A 20,031-nucleotide genomic window follows, 5' to 3' on the forward strand; every position below is an offset into this window, starting at 1 on the left:
TTCCTGTTTATCACTTCCTCCTCTTCCTCCTCCTCCTCCTTCTCCTCTTCATTATCTTTGTTCTTGTTAACTTCTACGACCACCGCCTCCATCTCAGTGGCCTAATTTCTCCTTATCCTCAACCTCCTCCTCTAATTCTTCATTTTCCACATCCTTCCCCTAAGCCTCTTCATCCTCCTGCAATTCTTCCTCCATTTCGTTATCATGCTCCTCCTCCTCTTCTTTCTCCTCCTCCTCCTCTTCCTCCTTATCATCATCATCATCATCATCATCATCCATCTCCTTCTCTTGTTCCTCTTTCTTTGCCTCCTTCAGGTATTCCTCCTTCAACTCTTCCAGCTCTTTTTTTCCTCATGGAAGTGGAAAGTAAAAAAAGAAAAATAGATGTTTGAAAAAAATCGAAAATTGGACTCGGATCTACTTTCTTATGGAAATATTCGAAACCAATTTTCTTTCGTTCCTGTTAATCGATATTCGGGCAAAGTCTTCCTTGCATTAAAAAAAAAGCTCGTCTTCTTGCATTTATATTACAGATTCATGATTTTTTTTCTTCTTTTTTTCTCCTTTCTTGGTCTCAATTCCTTCGGCTTTTCTCTTTTCATCTTTTTTTTGTCTTCAGGTATTAGTTCGTTATTTGAAGTTTGGAAGAAAAAAAAAACGTGTTGGGTTGCAATTATTCGAAGAGCTTAGTTGGTATTGGTTATAGTAATTGCGTGGTGGTGGTGGTTGTGGTTGTTGTGGGGGTGGTGGTGAGGGTGGTGGTGGTGATAATTTTGATGGACATTCCTTTTCTTGGTGGTAGTGTTGTTGGTGATGATGATGGTGGTAGTGGCGGTGGTGGTGGTGAGGGTGGTGGTGGTGGTGGTGATGGTGATAATTTTGATGGACATTCCTTTTCTTGGTGGTAGTGTTGTTGGTGATGATGGTGGTGGTAGTGGCGGTGGTGGTGATAATTCTGAGATATTCGTTTTCCTTGTGGTTGCGGTCGTCATGGTGGTGATGATGGTGTTATTCATAACGCTGTTGTGTTGGTAGAGGGTTAATAATTTTGGTGGTGATTGTGGTATTGGTGGTTATGACTGGGTTTCAACTATTACTAGCGATGGTATTAGTAGTTACAATGACTTACGATTACACACACACACACACACACACACACACACACACACACACACACACACACACACACACGGACCGTCACCCACCCTCACACATACACTGGAACCCCCCCCCCCACTCACACACACACACATACACACAAAGAACTGTTTCCCGGCAAGCCTCGCGTTATGAAATTTTCAGAAGTACACATCACGTTCCTTACTCTGCCGAAATAGTACGAACTTTCGCTTGATTTCATGTGTTTAATATTCAAGGCAGAGAAAGCTTGGAGGCGGAGGAAGGAAAGAAACCAAGGATGTTACGGGAAAAGAGAGAGAGAGAGAGAGAGTTAATTGTTGCTTAAGTGTTTTGCCAGAGCGAAAAGAAAATGAAAGTCAGAAGGGAGAGACGAAAGGAAATTGGAGACGACGACGAAAGGGATGAGGAAGAAGAGAAGGAGGAGGGGAGGATAAACGGTTCAGTGTGAGGACAAAATGAACAGATGCTGGAGGTAATAAAAGGGAAAATGAAAAGAGGGATGATGAAAAGGGGAAGGGAAGGGAAGGAAAGGAGGAGCCGATATTAAAAACTGTGGGGAAGGTAATGGACGATAATGATTAGTTGATGGTGATCGTGATGATGATGATGGTGATGATGATGATGATGATAGTGATGATGATGATGACGTTATCGTCTTCCTCCTCTTCTTCATTCTCCTCCTCCTCATCCTCATCCTCCTCCTCCTCCTCCTCCTCTTCCTCCAATTTATTCTTCCTCATCTTATCTTCACTCATTCGGGGACATGAGATTAAAACTCTCTCTCTCTCTCTCTCTCTCTCTCTCTCTCTCTCTCTCTCTCTCTCTCTCTCTCTCTCTCTCTCTCTCTCTCTCTCTCTCTCTCTCTCTCTCTCTCTCTCTCTCTCTCTCTCTCTCTCTCTCTCTCTCTCTCTCTCTCTCTCTCTCTCTCTCTCTCTCTCTCTCTCTCTCTCTCTCTCTCTCTCTCTCTCTCTCTCTCATCCACTCACTAAACCCGGCTTACATAACAGTTAAGTAAACGCTCACTCTGTCGTATGTTCCCAATTGGTTTTATTTTTTGCTTAATCGGCCACTGCTGTTATTATTGCATATTTTTGCGTGGCGGCGTTGTATTAGTTCATAACACGCTATGCAGTAATTTTCGTCCTTGTTTTTGTTGCTGTATGTAGTATGTGTGTGTGTGTGTGTGTGTGTGTGTGTGTGTGTGTGTGTGTGTGTGTGTGTGTTATTAGTTTTTGATGTGTACATATTTTGTGTGTGGGAGAATTTGTGGGTGGGGAAGATGGGGGGGAGGAAAGAGGGGTCAGGGAGGAAAGGTTTGTGAGGTTTTCCATAGTTTTGACAGTAATGCAACTATGACTTTACTTTTTGTTACCCCTTTTTTACTAATTTGTTGCTGGAGTTCCTGAAAATTCTACCAATACAACTACTACTCTCCTACTACCACCACTACCCTCACAACCACTATCACTACCACCACCACTATAACGCTTCTATGAAATACCCGCCCCAAAGACACAAATTAATATTCATATAATTCCACGTGGCCCGGAAAGAACCCAATGCTTCACTTTTCCTTCAAATTAATTCAATAACGGGACGAAGAGATTAAAACTGAAGACGGACCGTTATGGCGAGAGACGTGAGAAGCGGGGAGGAAGGAATATTCGGCGCGTCTCAGGACCAGCTGCGCCTTCCCTTCGTCAGCACCAGCCAGTCGGGGAGAGAGGGTACTGAGTGGTGAGTGCTGACGCCGGGCTGGAGGGGGATAGGTCTGGCTGGCTGGCTGGTTTATTGGTTTGCGTGCCCTTCCTGCCTTGATTTTCTTTTGTTTTTGGGGATGGTTGGTCATGGTGGAGTGTTGTTGTGATGTGCTTTCATCTTTCTGGGAGATATTTTATTTTGCTTAGACTTGTAGACTTTCTGTGTATTATTTTTTTAGGATTTCTTAGTCTTCATTTTCTTTCTTGTTCTTTTTGGTCTTGTTTCCGCTATTCTTGTTCTTGTACTTCTTGTTCTTCATGCTTTGCTCTTCTCGCTCCCCGTCTTCTTCACCTAACACTCGGACACTCAAACACTAATACTTACATACGGGCTCACACACACAAGTCAATAAACTCACTAAAAAAAGAAAGCGGTGACTGGCACTGAGACAGACTGAAACACACACACATCTAAGCGTTGAAAATAATACGTACGAAACAAAAATAAAGAAAACGCTAGTCACAAACGCGAAAATCACCCCCCCCCCCACCCCCCCAACACACACACACACACACACACACACGGCTCGCGGTAACCCAAACACGTGGCTTCATTTCAAAGCTTTTTATACTCGTTCGTTATGAATGTGGGAAAGTTTTAATTTTTAGCCTCCAGGTGTTTTGAGCTTTTTTGTTTGTTTGTTTGTTTTTTCTAAGCGAATACGAAAGCTGTTATGTGACGACGCCACTGGTAATGGTGGACAAGGAGAGAGAGAGAGAGATTGAATTGAAATTTTTATGCTGTTGCTCCGAATTCGGTTTGCTTCGGTTGACGTTCATTACTGGGAGAGTCGGATATGTGTGTGTGTGTGTGTGTGTGTGTGTGTGTGTGTGTGTGTGTGTGGAGAGAGAGAGAGAGAGAGAGAGAGAGAGTTTTAGAGCCTGTGATTGATTGCGACAAGCCAGCTTCCTCATTTATTGGATTATCTCTCTCTCTCTCTCTCTCTCTCTCTCTCTCTCTCTCTCTCTCTCTCTCTTTTACACACACACACACACACACACACACACACACACACACACACACACTCCTCACATAGTTTTCCCTTTGTGGTCTTCCTTTAACATTCCAGAGTTGAGAGAGAGAGAGAAAGTAATAATGCCTGCAAAAGTTGGCTCGCATAATCAGTGGTTTAGTCCGGACAAGTTTCATAATTACCTGTATTCTATCCACCTTTTCCACCCACACACACACACACACACACACACACACACACACACACACACACACACACACACACACACACACACACACACACACACATACACTAAATTCCTTTCTTTCTCCCCGTCCTTTTCATCTTCATATTCTTTTTTTTTATTCCTTCCATTAACCTTTTTTTTCTTTCCCCCCTTTCTCTTCCCTCCTCTCTTTTTCTTCTCCTCCCTTTCCCCACCTGTCTTCCACACCTGTTCACTCCCCATTTTTATTTCTTTCACCTCTTCCTCCTTCTTGTCTCTATCTCACTTTACTTCGCCATCCTTCACCTTATTTTGCTGCTACATCCTCCCTGTTTCTCCTTATTTTTATGTCTCCTGTACAGTCAGCTACTTCATTAATAATCATCCTTGTTTCTTTTATTTACTGTTACACAATATCCTTTTTCTTTTCCTTAAATTTATGTCTTCACCTCTGACTAGTTTTATATCCTTTGTACTCCTCCTTACCTTCATTTCTTTCCAAACCAACACACTTCACATTCTATTCACGTCCTCCTTCACTTTTCCAGCCAACGTTCTTTTCCTTTCCTTAAAATTCCTACCTTTATTTATTCTGTTCCTGCCGCTTCGTTGTTTTATTCTCGTCCTTACCTCCTGACCTCTTTGTCTATTTATATTTTTTTTCCTCTCACATCCTCTCACTCCTCTATCCTTTTCCTCTACCTAACGCTCTTTTCTTACCTCCAAATTCCCTTCAGTCCTTTCATTCTGTTCCTATCCTTTCTTTTTTTTACCTCCTTTCCTTCCTTCCTACCTTCCTTTTCTCTTCACTTAACTCCCTCTTGCTCTTTGGAGACTAAAAAAGTTCTTCGTTTTCACCTTTCCTCTTCCATTTCATTATTTTCCTTCCTTCCTTCTTTCCTTATTTTTTCTCTTTCTGATTCCCTTTTCCTTTTCTCTCCACCTAACTCCCTCTTGCTCTTTGGAGACTAAAAAATTTCCTCCTCACCTCCTCCATTTCATTATTTTCTTCCCTTCTTTCCTTATTTTTTTTCTCTACCTAATTCTCTTTCCCTCTTTCAAATGTCCTCGTTTTCACCTTTACTCTCCCATTTCATTATTCTCCTCCCTTTCTCCATCCTTCTCCCGCCTTCACCCACTCTCCCCAATTTCCCTTACATCCTCCTTCCGCCTCAACCCAGTACCCTTTTTTCCCTTCCCTCCTCAAATTCCTTCCTTCACCCTTTTTTTCCGTTCCTATCTCTCTTTTTTTTATCCTCCTCTCCATTTCTCTCCTTCCGTCCTTAATACCACTTTCTCGTTTTTTTTTTCTCTCCGTCCCCTTTTTCCGCACTTTTGGACTCTTACCTCTTATTAAGTTCTTACCCTCCCCCTAGCTCTCATTTTCCTCCATTCACGTCTCTTATTTTCCTCCCTTGCTCATTTTCCCTCTCTCGTATTTCTCTTCTTGCCTCCCTGTCTCCTGTTATTCTTCAACGTCTCCTCCCACTTCTCTCCTTTTGTTATTCTCAGCACACTCCACCGTTTCCTTCTCCCTCATTCTTTCCCTCATTTTTTCTTTGTCCTCCTCCATCTGTCCTTTAACTTTCCTTTTCTTTCTTCTCTCCCCTCGTCCTCCTCTTATTCTTCGTCCTCTCCCACCACTTCTAATTTCGTTTCCCCCTTCCCTGTTCGTCAATCTTTTAACCTGTTTTTTATCTCTTCCTCTCCTCCCTTACCTTCACTATGTCTTTCTTTTTTTTTACGCCCTCTCTCCCTCCACCTCCTCCTCCTCTCCATTTCACCTTCCCACCTCCTCCTCCTCTTTCTCCATCACTTCTTCTTACATGTTATCTCATTTTTCCTTCTCTCCTGCCTTCCTCTTCCCCCCTCCTCCCCCCTTCCACCTGTAATTCACCTGTTATTAGCTTCTCGGGAACAGGTGCTTCGTGTGTCAAAATATAACTGGACAAGATGACAAAATGAAGGTGTCGAAATCTAACCAACTATATCATTTCTTTTTTCATGTCATTTTTTTTGCTTTGTTGTTTTATTTTCATTCTCTGGGCGGCGCAAGTGGACGTGTGGATTGTTTCTTCATTAGTTGTTTAGTTTTGTTGTTTGCCTGCTTTGTTTTCGGGCCATGAGAGAGAAAAACAAACAAATCCAGCATTTTTTTCCTTTCATCTTTTTTGTGTGTGTCTTTTGTGTTTTATTGTCACTCTCAGGGCGACGCAAGTGGACGTGTGGATCGCCGGTTCGTCAGTTGTTTAATTTTGTTGTTTGCTTACTTCGATTTGCTGGTCACACAAGAGACAAGGAGGAGAGTAGAACCAAGAAGAGAAGGGAGTGTAACAGAGAGGGCAGGAGCGCTGGGATAGGCAGAGGACAGGAACGGGATAGCGAAGAGAAAGGGAAAGTAGTTAGAGAGGTAAAGGAAATACATCGACGCGCTTCAAACTCAACACAACTCGCTTCCTCCCCCCCGTTAAAAAAATACATCATCCAGTCCTTTCATGCAATATCTCCAACACATATCAATCTTCACCTGCATATATCATCATCATCGTCATATATCATAACAATGGGGAACGCACGCCCCATCACTCATTTTTCCTCTCACTCTCTCTATTTCTCTCTCACACACCTCGCGCGCCTTAATTGAAACGTTCAAGCAAAAGCAATTATAACCCTTGATGTATGTATGCATATCCCTCCTCCTCCTCCTCCTCCTCTTCCTCCTCCTTCCAGTGAAAATAAAGAGCAACAACAGCACGGGCGTCATCTGTGGTCGGAAAATGATATACTGGAGGGAGGACTTAATAAAGGGAAGTCTTGGTGTCACGTCCTCTCCTCCTCTTGTCCTGTGATGCCGCGTGTAGGTGCTCCCCTCCCTGCTGTCCCCTGCCATCGTTTCTAGAATGGAGGGAATGATAGGGAAGAAGAGGAAGGTGGAAGCGGATGGAGAGGAGAAAACAGGTTGATAAGGAAAGAAAAGAAGGGAGAGGTAAGTGGTAAGAAGCGGTGGAGAGGATAGAGAAGGGTAGGAAGGAGAATTACGAAGGGAAATACTGAAACAAGAGAAGTGGAAAGGACAGTTAAGGAAGGAGAGGGAAGAAGGAAGAGAGGGAAACGAGCAGAGAGGATAGGTCAGACTGGAAGAAGATGGAAGATGGGAGAGAAGGAAAGGAGCGTTAGGGAAGAGGAAACGAGAAGGCAGAAATGGAAGAGAGGGAAGAGAATGGGACAGAAAGGAAGAATGGAGAGATGGAAAGGAATGGAGAGGATAGTAGAGGTAAAAAAGTAGAAGGGAAATAGGGAGAGTTGAGGAGGAGGGGATGAGAGGATTGAACAGAACAGGTAAGAACGAAGAAGGAAAAAAGGAAAACGTAGAAAGGCTTGGATAAGTAAAGTGAGGAGAATAGAACGAATGAGAGAAGGAAGAGCAACGGAGAGAACAGGAAAACTTGGAGGGGTAGAGAAGAAAGGGAAGGAGAAGGAACAAGGAAGAGAAAGATAAGGCAGGTAAAGGTGAACAGAGGAAGAGGGAAGGAGGGGACACGATATAGGTTAGGGCAGAGGACAGGAAATGGATGGCGGAGAAGAGGCAAATGGAGAGGAGGTGAAGAGGGTTTATAAATTGAAGCTTTAGGGCCGGACAGCGACTAAGGGTGGCTGGAAGGAGGGAACGGAGGAAAGGAAGAGGAAGGAAGAAGAAGAGAACACAAGAAACCGAGACAAAACAAGGGAGGAAGAGCAGAAGGCAAGAGAAGAGTGGAAGAAAAAGGACGGAGGAGAGGAGGAGGAAGGAAGTGGAAGGGGAGAAGAGAGGAAAGGAAGAGGGAGAGAGAAAGAGAGAGAATACAAGAAACCGAGAGAAAACAAGGGGAAGGAAGAAAAAAAAGGCAAAAGAGGAGTGGAAGAAGAGGACAGAGGAGAGGAGGAGGAAGGAAGTGGAAAGAGAGAAGAGAGGTAAGGAAGGGGAAGGGAGAAGAAGAGAGAGAACAGGGAAGCAAGACAAAACAGGGGGAAAGAGAAGAGAAAGCAGGAGTGGAGTATCAAATGACCTTCCAACCTAAATTAATCTTGTAACGGTAGACACAGTTAATTTGTCTAGTATGGATTGGCTCATTTGTAGGTTTTCATTTTTCCCCGCATTCAGTATTTTTATCCCTCTGGTAATGGGACGCAGATCTGATGAAAGGGAGGAGGAGGCAATGCACCCTCTAGGCTTTTACAAAATCTAATCGTTTCTTATGCCGTTGATGAGGCTCGAGAGAACATCGTGATATTAGCGTCTTTGATGTGCAATACGTTATGAAAGTCAACACGAGAATACGAATATGAGAATCAGATAAGTGTCATTCAGAAAACCGCTTGATAGTGTGTACATGTATGATCGTATGTAGTATGTATGACCTCTTTTGACCTCTATATCTTTGCTACTTTTGCCGGAGGAGAGTTAAGAGGGGTCTTTTGATGCTGGGGGTCTTTTTTTGAGCTGCCCCCCATGCTGTAAAAAAATATCTATATCTAATTAGCTTTATATGTTTCAAGACTAATATATTTAAAGTTCATGGGACCACCGCGGTAGCTCAGGTGTTCGCTTTAGTGCTTATGATAGAAAAAGAGAAGACAAAAAGCGAGACGGCTAAAAGGGAAGAAAGAGAAAACAAAAGAAGGATATCAAGTGGCCTAATAAGCTTGATTAGTGTTGTGAGGGTAGACCTAGTTATTTTGTCTCGTATGGATCATCTTGTTAATTGGTGTCTCAGGTTCGAGTCCGCTTTTATCCGTCTTGTGTTTTCAGGTTGGTTCCTAGAAAGACCGTCCCTGAATGGTTACCTGGCTTACCTGATCTAGAGCTAAAAAAAACAGCAGAGAGAAAGAGTTCGCGATCTTGCTTCATGCACCTAGAAAGACCGTCCCTGCAAGGTTACCTGACTCACCTGACCTAGAGATAGAAATTACAACAGAGCAAAAGAGTTGGTGATCCTGCTTCATATATCTAGAAAGACCGTCCCTGAATAGTCACCTGGCTCACTTTCTAGGTTAGCGATCCTGCTTCATATACCATTCATCCTGCTTATAGATGACGCTACGCCCCCTTACCCTTACTTTCCTGTGACTTCACCTTTTCCTTGAAGTTCTATACATAAAGAATTTTTGTTTATTTAAGGCTCAGTGGCCAATCTCGACGGGTATGAGAACCGAGGCCACGAGTAGTTATAATGCATTCCCCCAATTTTACCTTCATAGTCAGGAAAGATCATGTAAATCCTAGACATCTACTTTCACATATACATTTAGCAACAAGTAAACTCATCATTACACCGAAACTCGCCATGACGTAACGTTGTATTCGTAGATTTTTTGAGGTGATGACAGTAATTATGAGTCATTTCAGCGTTAACTTTTACTTACATCGGCCGGTCTGGTCAAAACGAGCATTAAGGAGCAGCACGGCCCACGGAAGTTATTATCTCGGCAGTTACTTTAAATACAATTCGCCCGCGCCACTATCGAGCTGGGGCCGACTGATAGAACCCTCAAGAAAGCCTAAAAAAGGAGAGAGAAAAAAAGGGTAAAGACGTGTGTGGTGGCAGAGAGAAAGGAGAGGAGGAGGAAGAGGGTTGAGCGCTGAGGAAGAAGAACTGGTTAAAAAAAAGTGTATGTAAGAGGTGTGAGTGTAAGAGTTGTATAGGATGCACATAGAAATAAGGACGTTGACGCCTCACACATAGATAGAGAAATATTATAAAGTGTTTTTTTTTCTGTAATCTTAACGCTTGAGTCAGAACACTTAATAACTGAAAATTACCCTTCTAATTAAACTCAGTACTATATAAGTGTGTGTGTGTGTGTGTGTGTGTGTGTGTGTGTGTGTGTGTGTGTGTGTCGTACCCAGTCCACCGTAACTGTGATATATGGACCATTACGACAACCACGACACATTGCCGCCCCTTCCCCTCCCCCATCTCTCTCTCTCTCTCTCTCTCTCTCTCTCTCTCTCTCTCTCTCTCTCTCTCTCTCTCTCTCTCTCTCTCTCTCTCTCTCTCTCTCTCTCTCTCTCTCTCTCTCTCTCTCTCTCTCTCTCTCTCTCTCTCTCTCTCTCTCTCTCTCTCTCTCCTCTCTCTCTCTCTCTCTCTCTCTCTCTCTCTCTCTCTCTCTCTCTCTCTCTCTCTCTCTCTCTCTCTCTCTCTCTCTCTCTCTCTCTCTCTCTCCCTCTCTCTCTCTCTCCCTCTCACGCTCTCTCTCTCTCTCTCTCTCTCTCTCTCTCTCTCTCTCTCCTCTCTTCCTGCTTCCCCGCCAACGCCATATTTTCGTACCCTTTCAATAACTGGTCTCGCACTGCACCATTTTCACCATTTCCTCTCTTCTTGCTACACTTTCTTTGATTGCCACCCTTACGATAACACGCACACTTAAAGAAAAAGATACGAGTCGCCAATATCTACATTTTCTCTCCCAACTTTTTTTTTCTCCTTTTTGCAAGCTTCCAGTATTTACATTTTCTCTCTCCTTTTCACTTCTTTCTTTCTTTTACAAGTCACCAGCAAATCGATTTTCTTTCCTTTTCTTTTCTTTCTTTTACAAGCTACCAGTAATAACATTTTCTTCTTTCTTTGTCTGCAAGTTACTAGTATTTGCATTTTCTGTCCTTCCTTCTTTTCTACTTTTTTATCAATGCTTAGGTATGACGAACAGTAGTAACAGAGTCCTTTAAAAATGTTGCTCAGTAGTTTTTGCGCGACGTATAACATTTTCTTCCCTTTTTACAGTAAAGGAGGCAACTCTAGGGTGCAAAAAACACATACAAAATAGCTCGTGTATGTGTTTTCTCTATGTCTGTCTTTTTTTCCGTACAACTCATTTTCATCCTCGTATTCCGTCGACGATTTATTTTATCTTTTTTCCATCATCCCTGTTTTTCCTTCGTGTTTTTTTTTTTTTTTTATTGTTTACTCAATTTGCCGCAGCTTTGTTTTTCGTAGCGTCCCTCACCCGGCCATCACTCATCTAGCGCAGTGTATTAAGTGATTCTTCAGCGTGATGACTCGGGAGCATCACTACGACAAATTAATGATCTTTTGCGGCAATAACTCATCGCCCTCTTCAGTAACCGGTTCGCTCCTCCCAGTGTGATTTATCTCCTATTATGACGAATCTCTCTCCCTCTCTCTCTCTGTCTCTCTCTCTGTGTCTATATATCTCTTTTTATTTTCCATCTATGCCTGTCAATATATTTATCTACTTTTATCGTTCTCCTGTGTGTCTGTCTATTGTTGTTTATATATCTCGCTCAGTAAATTGGTTTAGTTAGTTATTCAGTGTTTCTGTCATTTTCTCTGTTTTTTTTTTTTTGGGGGGGGGGTTCTTTCGGTTTGTCTATATATAAACCCGTCTGTATATCTGTCTATGTATACATTTTTTGTGCGTTTCTGTGTACCTCTATAAGTCTGTGTCCTGCGCCTATGTCTACGTCTGTGTCTTGTCTTTCGTATGCATTTATCTTTCTCTCCATTAACCTTTCATGAAACTTCACAAAACAAAACAGTATAACTTTCCTCCCTCTGTTCATTCTTAATAAGTCTCTTCGCTCCCCAACTAGTAATATTCCACGACTCCCCCGTCACGTCAACAGCCAAATCCCTTCTCGGCGCACCCCGTCATCCTCCGCAGCAATAAGTCATCCCCTCCCATGCCGTATCTCATCTCCCACCTCACGTTGTATTACTAATCCCTCGCTACAGCTTCTCATTCCTCTTCCTCCTCTTCCTCTTCCTAGTCCTGGTTCTGTTCCTCCTCCTCTAATCTCGACTTCGGTGCTGTCTACTTGTTTCTCCTGCAATGTCACCTCGTCCTCCTGCTCCTCCTTCCTCTTCGTTTTCTCCTTCTTTTCTTACTACTCTGATTCTCCATCTTCTCCTCCTGTTCCTCCTGTTGCGGAAATTAATCCTCCTCCTTTTTTTCTCCCTTTTCTCATTTTTCCTACTCCCCCTCTCCTCCGCCTCCTCCTTCTCCTCCTTCTCTTTCTCCTATTTATTTTCCTCCTCTTCCTCGTCAGCCTCATCCTCCTTCTCATCCTCATCGGTATCATCTTCCTCCTCTTCCATTTTTTCATCTCAAAGCACATGGATGAATCTTATATACTTTCCATAAACCTGAGGTATTGATTTTTCCGCAAGAAATTCATGTTTAATTCTCGGTATATATATACAGTGAGTGGCCCGGCTATATGCTAATGAATGTTTTACCTGCCCATCATGCTCCCAGGTAGAGTCTGAGCTAATGTACAAAAAAAAAAAAAAGATGCGTATACTAAAGTTGCGAATATGTTAAAATGAGGTAGTGTGATGATGTATGTGTGTGGGGGGGTGTTATGAGAGAGAGAGAGAGAGAGAGAGAGAGAGAGAGAGAGAGAGAGAGAGAACACAGCAGAGGGGAAAGAGAACAGCTCGGAGCATTAATATTTTTCTACTCTCTCTCTCTCTCTCTCTCTCTCTCTCTCTCTCTCTCTCTCTCTCTCTCTCTCTCTCTCTCTCTCTCTCTCTCTCTCTATCTCTCTCTATATATCTCTCTCTCTCTCTCTCTCTCTCTCTCTCTCTCTCTCTCTCTCTCTCTCTCTCCCTGGGGCAAGACTGTGCATTAATGAATTTATAATGAATTCCTCGTGTTTGACTCCTCGGGGGGGGAGTCGGAAATGGGCACGAGGGGGAAAAAAAGAGGGAAAGGAAAAGAAAAGAGTTAAAAAAGATGGGCGTTAACGAGCTCCACCTGTTTTCCTTGAAGTTTAGAATGGAAAAAAAGGTAAAGGGGAAGGAGAGAAAGGAGGAATGGATGGAGAGAAGGTAAGGAGGAATGAGGAAATGGAAATGACTGTGTATCGAAGAATAGAATGAAAAGGGATGGATGGAAAGAAGATAAAGAGGAATAAAAAGGAGAGGTAAATGAATGGATATTGAACGAAAAAAACAAATTTGGAAGAGAGAAGTTGAATGAAAAAATAGAAAGAAAAAGAACAGGTGGTGGAAAGGTGATCGAGAAGATGAAAAGGAAAAGGAATGGATGGAAAGGGAGAAGGGAGAAATGGATGGAAAGATAAAGAGCAAGAAGTACAGTTAAATGAATGTATAGGGAGGAAACGGAAGAATGAACGTGAAAGAAAGCTCTATAATGAAAGAAATGAAAGAGGGAAAGAGAAGGGATATATGGAAAGAAGATAAAGTAGATGGAAAGGAAAATGGATTGATAAGTAACAAAAGAATGGAAATGGAAGAAAGAAGGGAATAGAATCTGGGATAGAGAAGAGTGGATAGGTTTAGAGAGCAATTAATAAGAAAGGAAGGAAGGAAGTAACGATTCCAGTAAACTGCAAACGAAAAGGAAAGAGAAAATAGATAAATAGTATAAGGATGGGCATGATCAGATGAAGTAATGAAGAAAAAGAAAAAGAAACGGAAACAGATCGACAGCATATGGAGTAAAAAAAAGGAATACATGAAACAGAAAATTAAGACAGAATAGATGAAAGGAATAAGCATGAACGTGGAAAAAACAAGAGATAATTAAAACGAAACGGAGGGTAAAAACTTGATATGAAAAAGAATGGAAGGGAGGAAAAAACATATAGGAGGATGTATAAAATTTACAGAGGAGAGAAGCTGAATATGAAAAAGAGGAAATATTTTAAACAGGATCCGAAACAAACGGAGAGAGGAGAGAAATAATAGAAAGATAAAAGAGATAGATAAAAAGGTAGCAAGGGAAGAGGGAATGCAGGACGGAGGGATTAAATGAAGAAATAAAAATCGAAAGAGAAGGATGAAATATAGAAAACAGTTAGGCATAAAAAGAGGAATCAAGGGAGATGGAAAGATAAAAATGGTGAAAGGGAAGAAGTGAATATCAGAACAAAAAAGGGAAGAGTGAAGGGATGTAGAATAGACAGATGAGAGGCAGAGAAAAAATCTAGCACACATTTTCATTTGTCTCTCTCTGTTTCCATATCGTATCTGCCTGCATGTGTGTTTATGTATATTTGAATGTTTATATGTAACGGTGTCACCTTGTTTGTATGTATGTATGCGCGGCCGTTTTCAATTATGTATGTTATGTGTTTGAGTGTGCGTATGTGTGTGCTTTTTTCTGCCTTTGTTTTCTAGTTTCATGTTTGTTTGTGAATGTATATATGTAGGAGTGAGTGCATTGCCTTTGTACTTTGTTCTCGGCAAATCATACATAATATTTATCTATTTATTTACCCATTTATCTATCTGTCCTTGCGTGTGTTATTGCGAGTGATGGGATTATACGTAAAAGTCTACGCTTCCCTTATGCCACGTTTCATTAACTCAAGCGATTCAAAAGTACTGAGACTTGCTAAAAGCTGCATCTCTTGTCAACAATCACAGAGATATTTGTTCAGGCTGTTGAGGGAGACTGTGTGTGTGTGTGTGTTTCGTGTTGTAAAAATTATAGAAGCATTGCGAATTTATATATAGCGTGCCATTCAAAGGGTTTTTGTAGTAGAAATTTTGATAGGGTTTGCATTGTTCCAAGAGATACAAATAAATTAATGATGTTTTATATATCTTATTTAAGTATACTTTTTCTGGAAAAAGTAAGAGGTAGAAAGAGCCTTGTTACCGTGATCTGCGTCTTATAAACTGATAATGAGCTTCAATAAAATATTGGAATAAGTATATAATCAAAAGTATTTCTTTTATAAATTTCAATATTTAGAGAGATTTCAGTTGATAACAAAGGCAGTAAAGCGGATACAGGCCCTGCTTCCAATATAGAAAATTTGGTTGCAGTAATCTCCACAACATTTTTCAGCGCGTTCACTTGCCATAAATGTGATTTCGTCACAACAGGTAGCTTATCATATTCTCTCTTATTGAGCCATTACGAGGATTACATGTACAAACAAATGATATAATGGAAAAAATTAGAGGCTAAAATGTCAAAAGGTCAGAGGCAAAACTCTATTACGAAATTTAATTCTACACTTAAAAATTCCCATTATTAGCAAAGCTGATGAATGAATAAACATTATTATTATTATTATCATTATTATTATTATTATTATTATTATTATTATTATTATTATTATTATTATTATTATAGTTTATTTATAGAAAATTAAGTTATAAATTAGTGTTCTTTGTTGAGTTTTGAAGTTACTTTGTTAGTTATTTGGAGTAAACAATAAGGTAGTAGCTTTCGTTTTTCGTTTAAACTTCTTACAGAATTTTCAGAATCTAGTCTTTTAATTACAGGGCTTCGTTCAGCTCCTACATCAATCACTTTTTTACCTCGAGCTAATATCCTGATGTAATCCTGTATTAATATTTTTTTCTCACTTTTCCAAATAATTAAGTTCGTCGCTCTGCCGTAATCTTCCCCAGCAATCTTTCATTAGGACATTTTTTAAAGTTTAGATCTCAAATACATTAGTGTCGCTTTTCAACCAAGTCTTCTGACAAATCATGTAGATTTTTTCCTTCTTGCTTTTATCGTACATTTTTTTCCTTACCCTTTTCTCAGCGGACAATCCTGTTTCTACGTTATTATTTATTTATTTTTTATTTATTTATTTTGCTACTTACATGTTACTAAAACGACGGCCACACGTGTAGATAAATAAGAAGCGTGTGTAATCCCCAGCATCCAAGTAATTTGTGGCGCTTCTCGTACACACACACACACACACACACACACACACACACACACACACACACACACACACACACACACACACACACTCACTCACTCACTCACGCACGTACTCTCGGACAAAGTAATTTCCGTGTCTTGGAGGCAAATCACATAAATCCTCCGTGCTTTGTCATCGTCGCGTCAAATTGGTCTGCGGGACATTTCCTCGCCACCACCTGACTCACCTGCTGAATGTCTCTCCTTAATTGATGTCCTCTCTGAGCTCTACTACTCTTTGACCGTTTATTTGTCAATTCGCTTGCAGTCAGATTGTTGCCGTTAACCACTAGGTCGTTTATCTAACAACACTCTTTCAGTCAGATTGTTCTCTAAGTTCTCTAAGTTTGTTCATTTACCAATTGTCTTTCATCCAAATTATTATCTCTAAGCACTTGGTCGTTCATTCGTCAAATTCTCCTTTAGTCAAATTGGTTGGTGATTGTGTTTTCTCATTTTCTTCTTCCTCTTCGCTCTTAGTTTAGTCCTGAAGCAGTGAATACCTTCCTAATTTCCTAGTCTAGGGACGTGATCGTTCCCAAGCACTTAATCCTCCATTCGTCAGTTCTCTGGAAGTCATATTAATGTGTGGTCATATTTTCTTAATCCGTCTTTGCTTATCTGTTCAGACTTAAGCAACTGAGGAATTAATGTCTTTTAAGTTGTCTTTCTCCAGCAGCAATTTGTCAGTTCACCAATTCGCCTGCAGCCTTATTCATGTTTGATTATATTGATTTAGTTTTCTTTTTATCAGCTCAGACTTTAAGCAGTGAAGAATATATAAATGTCTTTTAAATTGTTTTCCTCCTTCAGAAAATCGTCAGTTCGCCAATGTTCCTTTAGGCTATATGATGTGTCGCTATATTTTCTTAGATTTTCGTTTTTTATTTCTTGGTTCAGACGACGCGGCGAATTCCTTCCTCGGAGCCGTACCCAACGCGTTCACAAATACGCTGAAGAGTCATTAATTAAGCCGCTCCGAGTATTAGCCGTGAGCCGCTGTCATCTAGGGTGTGCCGGAGGGTACGGCGGAGACGAGGCGAACACCCGCTGTTGTCTTGCACGTTACACAAGGAGAGGAGAAGCGGAAAGAGGGTACAGAAGTAGTATTATGTTCGGTGCCCTAACGTCGAAAAGTAAACAAGTATCTAAACATAATAATCCCTTCGTACTGTAAGAGAGAACTATACACACTAGTTAATGAATGTGTAAGCACGTCAAGGAGAGGTGATGAAAACATGTCCCCTTTGTGTGGAATAAGTGGAATAGAAAACATAATTATCCCTTCGTACTCAAAGAGAATAATAGAACAGTTGCGTAATGAAAAGGATAAAAATGTGATGAAAATTTAAGTAAAGTTTGTGTGTTTTACTGTATCTCGGCACTTTATTGGAAGGTTTATTGACTAATATAGTAAAAAAAAAATTCTATCCGTTTTCTAAGGGGGAGGATCCATTTGAATGAGGGGGCAGACTTTTCAAAATGAGGTGAGGGAACTGGTATTCATTTGTTTGCATCTCCTTGAATATTCAGGCGCTTATGGAAAATATTGCTCTACAGAATATCGTTTAAAAGAAGAATGCGGTTTCGTTGTCTTCCTCACAAATTGGCATCGGTAAAAGCTAGTCTCATGCTCCAGATATTTTTAAATAAGACGTGGATACAATTTCTTAGGGTTTTCCTACAAATGAGCTTTCTGAGAGTGATTCTTTGATTTTATTTCTTACGGTTTTTTTTACAACAAAGGAGACAGCTCAAGGGCACAAAAAAAAGGAAACAATAATAAATAAAAGCCCGCTACTCGCTGCTCCTAAAAAGAATCCAAAGAGCTGGCCGAAAGAGAGGTCAATTGTCTCGCTTTGTGTCCAGTTTGTAGTTGGATATTTTCTTCGTCTATTTCTTTGCTGTTGTATGGTTAGACGTTCTGTTCTTCTTTTTCTTTACCATCTGAGACGTCAAGCAGCGATGAATAACCAAATATCTCTTCTAAATTTACTCTATCATGTATAAACTCGTCAGTTCGTCAATTTTCTAACCTGCTTCTACATTCCTCAAGGGAGAGAAACTTAAGACTTATTATTGTCGAGTTTTAACGTTGACTCTTAAACAGAATAGTTGAAATCCCAGTGTAAAAAAAGTAAGAAGTCATATTTCCGGAAACAGCATGGGAAACACATTTTAATTAAGGTTTCTCCACATCAAAACAAAAGCAGGAACACACACACACACACAACGAGAGATATGATCCACAGTTTCCTCTTGTTATGTCGTTTATAGGTTTCCACTCTTTTCCTTCCCGTCTGCCGCCAGTGCACAATTCTCTCAATACCTCGACAGACCCACAGCAGAAGGACATTTTTTTGTTCCCCTCACGCAAATCCCCTTTGTTGTAATCCCCAGCGTCCTCTCAGACCCCTCAGACTCACAGCCCTCACGCACTCGCTCCCCTCACTTGATCGCTCTTCCCTTCCTCTCTCTCTCTCGCTCTCTCTTTCTCTCTTTCACCCCCCACCCCTGGTCCTCCCGTGCTGACTCTTCATTCATATCATTCCCTCTTCCTTCCTTCCTTCCTTCCCTCTCTCCTTTCCTCTTCCCGTTTCTTTCTCCTTCACTCCCCTCACTTGATCGGTTTTCCCTTACTCTCTTTCTCTTTCTCTGTTTCGCTGTCTCTGTATCTCTCTCTCTCTCTCTCTCTCTCTCTCTCTCTCTCTCTCTCTCTCTCTCTCTCTCTCTCTCTCTCTCTCTCTCTCTCTCTCTCTCTCTCTCTCTCTCTCTCTCTCTCTCTCTCTCTCTCTCTCTCTCTCTCTCTCTCTCTCTCACCGTCTCTCTCTCTCTCTCACCAGCTCTCTCTCTCTCTCTCTCTCTCTCTCTCTCTCTCTCTCTCTCTCTCTCTCTCTCTCTCTCTCTCTCTCTCTCTCTTATACCTCCCCTAAGTCTTGCAATCTGATTTCTCTCTCCCTTCTCTCCGCCCTTCCTTCCCTCCCCCCTTCTTCTCAACTTCTTCTTCCCTCACTTTCTTCCTTTCTTCTTCATTCCTCTTATTTAATCGTTCTTCCTCCTTCTCATCCCCATTTCTACCTACTTGTACCTACCTCTTATCTCTTTCTTTCCTTCTCTTCCCTTCCCTTCCCTTCACTCTTTCCCTTCCTCCCTTCCCTCATTCACTTCTTAGCTTCACTTCATCACACTTCCCCTCTTTAATTCCCCTCCCTTCCTCCTATCAATATTAACTGCCGCCTCCTTCTTCCCTTCCCTTACTCACTCGCTCACTCACTCACTCAATTTTTCCCCCATTCACCGCCATATGACCTTGGTAGTTGCGGCTTCATGATAGAACACCTTAGTCAATCAATCTTTCATTCATTCATCTACTTTTTCCACTCGCTCATTCACTAGTTTAATCCACTCACTTACTCACCTAATCCCCTCACATCCTAATTGTCCCTCCCACACAGATACACTCCAGTTTCTATCTATTCCACTTTCCCTCCCTCCTTCACTCACTCAATCACTCACTCTCTTAATCCACTCACTTCCTTAACATCCCCCACACACGTACACTCTTCCATTTCCTTTGTTTCTCACCATTTGTTCATTCATTCCTCCCTCCTTCCCTCCATACATCCCTTTAGGCCTCACTCAGTCACTCCTTTTTCCCACCCTCCCTTCCTCTTCTGCCTTTCCGTCTCTCTTCCTTCCCTCCCTTCACGCCTCCCTCCCTCCCTTCCTCTTCTCCCTTTCCCTGTCTCTCTCCTTTCCCGGTCCCTTCCCTCCCTTCACACCTCCCTCCCTCCCTTCCTCTTCTGCCGTTCCCTGTCTCTCTCCCTTCCGTGACCCTTCCCACCCTTCACACCTCCCTCCCGCCCTCTCCCTCCCTTCCCCTCACCCCTTCCACTCATCAAGCAGTTAATTCAAGTCCCCTTTCTTCTCTGTCTCCCCCTGCAGCCCGCCTGGATGAGGGGCAAGGAGTTCTGGGACACCAACTTTGAGAAGCGATACCTGAAACGACGCGCCAAGTGGAAGAAACTGCCGCTTTAGGTGAGTCATTGTGTGCTTGTGTTCGGCCTGACCTGTGTGTGTGTGTGTGTGTGTGTGTGTGTGTGTGTGTGTGTGTGTGTGTGTGTGTGTGTGTGTGTGTGTGTGTGTGTGTGTGTGTGTGTGTGTGTGTGTTTCCTGATTTATGCGCGTCCTTATCTCCCGCGATAAGAGAGAGAGAGGCTACTGGGTCCTTCTGAATCCTGTCAAAATCCTG

General features: G+C 41.9%; 1 protein-coding gene across 2 annotated transcripts in view; it reads left to right on the plus strand.

The window, feature by feature from the left end:
- LOC127005710 (uncharacterized) overlaps positions 1-19,830 on the plus strand; it is a 159,497-nt gene extending 139,667 nt beyond the window's left edge. For both annotated transcript variants that reach the window (XR_007758880.1, XM_050874831.1), the window contains exon 4: positions 19,725-19,830. Coding sequence is in view for 1 of the 2 variants with exons in the window: in XM_050874831.1 (XP_050730788.1) it covers positions 19,725-19,817 (93 nt within the window). In the remaining variant the exon portion in view is untranslated. The remainder of the gene's footprint in view (positions 1-19,724) is intronic.
- Positions 19,831-20,031: the final 201 nt, after the last annotated feature.

This window comes from Eriocheir sinensis, chromosome 3, assembly GCF_024679095.1.
Source record: "Eriocheir sinensis breed Jianghai 21 chromosome 3, ASM2467909v1, whole genome shotgun sequence".
Taxonomy (NCBI): Eukaryota; Metazoa; Arthropoda; class Malacostraca; order Decapoda; family Varunidae; genus Eriocheir; species Eriocheir sinensis.